This window comes from Saccostrea cucullata, unplaced genomic scaffold (assembly GCF_032062105.1).
Source record: "Saccostrea cucullata isolate Sc308-1 unplaced genomic scaffold, CSIRO_AGI_Scuc_v1 ctg6700, whole genome shotgun sequence".
In the NCBI taxonomy this organism is placed as follows: Eukaryota; Metazoa; Mollusca; class Bivalvia; order Ostreida; family Ostreidae; genus Saccostrea; species Saccostrea cuccullata.
This window is the reverse complement of record NW_026936898.1, coordinates 1-6865: the sequence shown is the minus strand read 5'-3', so window position 1 is coordinate 6865 and position 6865 is coordinate 1. Positions and strand designations below refer to the sequence as shown.

The 6865-nt window shown below is 29.7% G+C and overlaps 1 protein-coding gene across 3 annotated transcripts; it reads right to left on the bottom strand.

Moving 5' to 3' along the window:
* Window positions 1-1158: 1158 nt before the first annotated feature.
* LOC134246831 (uncharacterized) lies at window positions 1159-6865 on the bottom strand. Of its 3 annotated transcripts, none has more exons than XM_062729176.1 (9): window positions 6821-6865; window positions 5370-5399; window positions 5175-5257; window positions 4844-4900; window positions 4539-4598; window positions 3854-4000; window positions 2551-2708; window positions 2282-2432; window positions 1159-1869 (listed from the first exon to the last, which is right to left on the bottom strand). In XM_062729176.1, exons 3-9 carry the CDS (start codon window positions 5236-5238, stop codon window positions 1670-1672), a joined length of 837 nt encoding a protein of 278 aa, XP_062585160.1. In that variant the 5' UTR covers window positions 5239-5257; window positions 5370-5399; window positions 6821-6865; the 3' UTR covers window positions 1159-1669. The 3 variants fall into 3 exon arrangements, with proteins under 3 accessions (XP_062585160.1, XP_062585161.1, XP_062585159.1); XM_062729177.1 differs by lacking the exon at window positions 6821-6865 and adding an exon at window positions 6396-6456; XM_062729175.1 differs by lacking the exon at window positions 6821-6865 and having other exon boundaries at window positions 5370-5450.

The following is a 6865-nucleotide window of genomic DNA, read 5'->3' as shown; positions in this document are numbered from 1 at the left end:
CCAAATCTCATATTTGAGAAACTGTATAGAAAACTGTGATCATTAAGAGAAAAAGATGCAATAACATGATAACAGTTTTATCAATATCAGTAGTTTATAATTCGGCATATATTACTATTGCCTCAAAATGCTTGGTTTCTTAATAAGCAAAAAATATAGTAAATCGATAACTTCTGCCAATCTAGGCTAACAATATAATAATATAACAATAACTTATTTAAAAATTAACAACAAAATTAAATTGAAACTCGAGCTGTTGTGATGTAGAAGTACATGAGATATCAGTTTATATTAATTAGGCCTTTCAACTGCCGCTAGGGGTCGGTGTTATGAACGATAACTCACTGCTGAAACTTGTTTAGAGCAAGCTCGGGGTATCTAACTGTTTACACACAAGGCAGTTTTTAGCATTTCCCAAGTGTTTCTTTGCTCTCGGTAGAATCCAGTGGTTTTAAAATTTAGCACCAATGTTAAACTTATTTACTGTTAATTTGCAGACACCGGTTTACTCCATATAATTAAAATTTTTAATTAAAATAAAAAGTGAAATCTACCCTCCTTCTCAGTTCTAACCTAATTAAATTTTTATACTCGGTCGTTCCCCTTCGTGCTTAGTAACACAAATAAGATGATCAATTGTTGCATTTACTTGTAAATATATATATATATTTACACAGGAAGCGAAAAAGCGCGAACACAAAAAACATGACATTAAATTTTCTTCTTCATAATAGTCGTCAAAGAGAGTTAAAACTATTGAATATAGTCTGTTCCCCATTCATTTGACCCTGTTATTTCAGGCAGAGTGAAGGCATTCTCTTTTTCTTGGTCAAACCTTTTTGTGTACAAAACAATGTAAGGAACCCTTTTGTGAATATAACAATACCAATGCTGAAGCAGCCTATATGTCATTCCTATTAACGATAACTCATAAATCGGCACTAAGTTGGTCACATTTTTCACACCTGAGTTACCTGTCCTTAAACACAACATCGGAAAAGTCAATTATAAATGATTAAACCTTTTAATGATGCAATTAAATGTATGCATAAGTTATTATCTTTTTTGATAATTTCATGTACCTATAAATCTATCTATACAATGTTTTTTACCATATGTGCAACTTGAAAAATTAGTTGAAAGGCCTATTAATTAATGGCGCACAGTAGACATAGGATAAACGACAGACAAGAAGTAAGAACACAACCATGATGTGACAGGACATTTCCTAAAAATCTCCATGAATGAAGCATAAAATTCATAATTCTACGTCTTTGGCACTTGTACAAAATGCCAAAGCAAAAGGCAACAATTTCAAATGGAAAACAAGGATACCAAACCAGTACCAATTTCCACCCAGCATGGCCCAATCCCCATAGTATAGGTCATTATAACATACAAGTGAAATAAAAGAGATAATCTAATAACAAATGAATCTTGGCAAAAATCCCTGAATAAGAAATCCTGCGACACTATATAATATGTATGATTTAATTCAGTGACAATGGATGTATGCAAAGTATAACTTTTCACAAAATATTGAATAACATTTGAGCAATATTTACAAAGTTATGACAAACCCTTATTAGCTTTCAACAAAAGCTTTTCAATAAATGAATACTGATTAATAATGAGATCATATTTGTTAAAACTGACATAAAACATACATTTACACCAGAACATTTGAGCTTTGACTCGCTATAATTAGAATTGGCAGGGAATATTGGAGTTCTCCGGTTCCTGACATCAACTGAACTCCTACTGGTTTCAGATCATTGCTAGGCCAAGTTGAATTTGTTGTAGCCGTCGAAGTGGGGACTACTGTCACAATGTGTTCTGTTTTACCACACAAAGGCAGTTCTGTAGAGCCTGAAATAAACAGTACTCCTCCCTAATTTTCCTTATTATTCTTTGTACCTTTGATCAAATTAGTGAAATTAAGTTATGGGGTTTTTAGTAGATTGATAGCTACTTTTAATTTAATAATCAAAGTCCATGCCTTTTACATTGTAGTTGGTAATGAAATGTAAATCATTGGTTTCACTAGCAGTTAAAGTTAAAACAGTCCAATAAGTTTTTCGAATTCTCTTTCACTTAAAATTGAGTGTGTCAAAAATTTGTTTTAAAACTAATTTGATGAAAACATATACATGTATACGAATTAAGATACGCCGGGAAAGAATTCTATACGAGAAACACCAATTCCTGTTGGATAATTTGAAAGTTTCTTACATGACATTTATTTTAAATATTCATTTTGAATTCGACGTGAAATACGTACCAAAATTCTCAGAGTTTACTGCATCCTTACTACATTTGTAGGCATACTGCTTATTTTCACTATAAGTGACGCATTCCATTTTTGTCCTGTCACAGTCTTGTAAAGCAGTAAAAACTGTGGCATTTTGTACTCTATCACATATTCTCACCATCTATATGTAACATTAGAAAAAAAACTTCTTTTTTAAAATTATTTATTTTACTTTAAATTATTAAAAGAATGTAAAATAATGCTAAGAAAATTTTTTTAAAAAAAAATAAATTTAGTGCCTTTTGCATGTGATTCTCACAAAACATTCCGGTATAACCAGGTAGACAATCACACTGTATATTGGGAGCCATCACATTTCCTGTTATGTTACAATTTAAACTGCCACCATTGATACACGGTCCCTTGTTGTTAAGGCTGTATTTCTCACAATCTGAACCTGGTTATATATAACTAAGTTACATGTACAGCTCAACGCACTTTTTAAACTCACATGGTTTTTCGCACAAATTAAAGTCACATTTTTCTTGCAATAAAACTTTAAATTATCGACCTTCAGTACGATACATAACCCTTATATTATTAAATATATTATTTTAAAGGCGCATATTCTCTAAAATCATTATCTTAAGTTTTTAAAAGCTCAATCTTTAAAAATGGAATTTGTTTATAAATTGTGTGTTGTTACATGTGTATGATTCTACTGTAGGTGTTTACAAATGAATTAATCAAGCTTTCTTGTTACTATTTATTTGAAATGCTCAAATTGATTTCTTACAGTTGAGTACTTTGCTAATTACTTTGCACATTTTCCATACTTGTCTTGGTTTTGTCGAAATACAGCACCGAAAAATGACAAAACTGCATAAAGAAACCATTCAAAGGATAGGGTAAGAAAGTATTGTTTATCTTTTAACATACTAGTAAATTGTTAGTTTTGAAAAGAAAATTCTTTTACATTCACGGTCTGAAACATTGAAATTTTGCTTTGGAAAGTATCTTTCATGATGCTAGATTTCAGAAAGTTAACCTGAAAAAATACCATCATTTTAACATGGAAAGCAGTCGAACAGATGAGAAATATTACTATCATCTTGCGTCTTAGTGTCATATTCATCTACAGAGAATGCAGAAGTTACATGAACAGTATTCTGTATCAAGCAAAGGCAAATATATGCTTTAAAATGAACTGATACAAAAAACGGCTGCATTTTACGAGATATCATGAAAAAGCATTTGGAAACTCATATTCTATCATCCAAGAGCATATAAAAATCTTACCAATTATTATGTTTGAATGATGTTTAAAGTAATGGAATAAGATCAAAATTAAGTTATAAATCACTTTAGAAACATATTTTGTTGTCACGTTACACAATTTTGCATTATAAGAATGTGACCTTAAACCATGTTTAAAAAAATTGTTGAGCTGTATGTATAGTTTTATAACTGTATAATAATTAAACATTCAATTAATTGATGTTTTCTTAAAGAAAAATCATAATAAGTTAGATACTGTATAAATTCAGGTTAGAAATTTGGTTAAAAGATTGCAGACTATAAATTCTCTGCTCATTCTCTTACAATTAAGACTCATAACACTGTCTGATTTCTCACTGGAAGGACAAGCCGTATGATCGTGGTGTACTGCTTCCCAAACGTTATGAAATGTACAGACGCACTCTGGTTTGATGTATACGTCACTGTTACCACACTGTAAAGCTTTTTGTCCTGCATGTGGAATTTTGAATATCATGCAAAGAATGTTAAAAGATAATGTACAATGATCATTCTTTAAATCCAGTAAACAAAACGAATCGTGAAACAAGGAAAAGAAATTCATTTCTCTAGTAGTTACATGTATATACATAGAAATAAGACAAATGCACATGAATCGAACATACTAGTATACAAACTTTTGTTTAGCTAACTTGAGCTAACGAATGTTCGAAAAGGAAAATGACACATAATTTTGAGAACTGGCTTCTCTCTTAAATATATATGTGTATTAGATTAAACTTTAAAAAAATATTTCTTATATTTTATTAAAGTAACCATTAATAATATTACCTAGATGATATTTAAAGATGATGTTTTTAATGTGTAAAGAGGGAATTAATGCTCTATACTGAGCAATATTTCAGCGAATTTGGAAATCAGAATACAGAAAACAAAAACTTTTTTTTTTACTTTGCTAATATATCTATAAAAGGAGTTCATGGAAATACAGGATAAAATTTAAAGAGAAACAAACTTAATACCTACTAACCTTGCCACTGAGGGCTAATTTGACGACATTCCTCATCGTTGTTTTTAAGGAAAGCTGGAACTGAACAAAATTCATACAGTACAAACACTTTTTCTAATGAAATATAAAATGACAGAACGAAGGATATGCAATGAAAGTGTTGTACTTGTGCTAGAATTTATGGAATTTGTTTTATATCTTTACGAGTGTGAAACACGAGTAAAGATATAAAAAATATGTTGGTGAGTTCTCAATTAAAACTTTATAATTTGATTTTTAAAAAAATCAGCTTTATAAATTCACATAACGTGCTAAAAAGTATTTACCTGGTGGGTAATTAAGCCCTTGTTTATCTTGTATTATGATACATTTCACTGGTCCATCTGCAAAATAATTTTTTTTTTAAAAATGCCAAGCCAATGTGTTAAGTACATCAAAATTGTAATGCAAAAATTTCTTGACATTAGACATAGTATTTAACTTAAACATACAACTTGAATTATTATTATCTAATGCTACCATTTGAAAAATAATTCAAAAGACCTCATACATAATTGAAACATAAAGAACCATAAAAGACTGATTCCATTCAAATCAAATGAATATAATAAATTTTAACAATACAATGTACTAACGTAGGATGTTTATATATTTTACCTAAGGTTGGCATGGAATAAACATAAGACGTAAAAATATACACCAGAGCAACAGTGATCGACATTACTTCTATTTAATCATTACTGAAAACAAAAAGAAGAGAGATTAAAATATTTTAAAATATGTATTAAGCATCAATTCATTCAGAAACACGAGCTTGTTAAATTTTAAAAGAAAGATTGTAAAAGTACTCACATAAGTAATCTTCATAACCATGATTCATATCTTAAAGAAGAAAAAAAAGTTTATTTTGTCCACTTCTCTACAGATATTGTAAACTTTAAAGTTAATCTATATTACCAATTTATGAAAAACACAAAACATTATTTTTATTGTTCACATATTACAGGAGATTTGAATTGATTCTGATTTCTTTCTTCTCTATCTACTCTCAAATGTATATTTCTGTTGTTTATAATTATGCTTCTTTTGAGAGAATCACGACATTGAAAGATTAACTTCCTTGTCTATTTGTTTGTATACGTTCGTGTTCAAAATTTTCACTCATATAGACGCCACCATTGCCTTTGCATAAAGGGACATTAAACACGAAGTAATTTTATTTCGTGTCGGAACCTACTGCGACGCGGGACCTCGGATTATTCGGTCTCATCCGAATGAACCGGTCTCCACGACCCACAGTGGGATTCGAACCCGCGATCAACTCAGGACCCACTCCGCGACTCTAGAGCAGACGCTTTTACATCTTCAATTAATTAGCGATAATTAATTCGTTTAATTCTGCAGTATGCAATTTACAAAAACATGACAGACCCGTGGAATATTTTTTATTAAGCTTTGAAACTATTACCATATCGTTTCATTTTGTTTTTAGATAAATTATGATAAACATTTTTAAAAACAGGACCACAATAATTTACAGTTGTAAATGCTAGTACTATGTGAATTGAAGGTAAGCACAGGATTTTTCCCCCTCTTTTTCATATGAATGTTTTTGAATAAAAAAAATCCCCCTTATCTGCTAAATCTCCTTATCTCCTTTAAATAAATTTCATAGATACATGTATAATATCTTCCATTGATAAATGTTTATATTGATATATTTACTTTAAAGATAATATCATTGAATGGAAACAATATTGTCAACTAAAAGGATTAGTCATCAGCATGCAAAATTGACAAATTTATATTTATTACACGTTCAATGAGAACTGCAAAGCAAACATCAAACTGAAAATACAAAGAAATTTTAATACTTACCTGTTTCAGATTTGCAAATTTACCTTTATCTTCATTAAAAAAAAAGTTGCACAACTATAATTTACAACATAAAAAACTGGCAATTCTCCAGTGATCTATAGGTTTAGATATTATCTTGCAACCATAGGTATGCATATTATAATACTGATAGGTGTTAGTTTCCATAAAGTGAAAGAAAGCACATTATATTTTACTCGCTTAAACTTATTGACCACAAAATATTTATGAATGTCACATTTGAAAATATTTAATTCTTTTTTTAATAACACTGCAGTGTATTACTTAAATATCGGTAACTTTCTTGCAGTGGTAATCATGCACTCTAGATAATCTAGGTCAAGTATGTTTACAACATGATCGATGAAAACAAAGTTATGTATGCCATATGTTTTAAAATCATTATCATATTATTATTACTGTCTTACCTTTTATATTAACAGGGTTTAACAAAAACAACAAAAACAACAACA

What these genes read in the sequence shown, in the direction of transcription:
- LOC134246831 (XM_062729176.1), bottom strand. Translation starts at nt 5,238, where the DNA reads ATGTCGATCACTGTTGCTCTGGTGTATATTTTTACGTCTTATGTTTAT. An exon ending in TTATTCCATGCCAACCTTAG is followed by an intron (nt 4,901 to 5,174) that starts GTAAAATATATA and finishes ATTATTTTGCAG; the next exon opens with ATGGACCAGTGAAATGTATC. An exon ending in CAGTGTTATGAGTCTTAATT is followed by an intron (nt 2,709 to 3,853) that starts GTAAGAGAATGA and finishes ATATATAACCAG; the next exon opens with GTTCAGATTGTGAGAAATAC.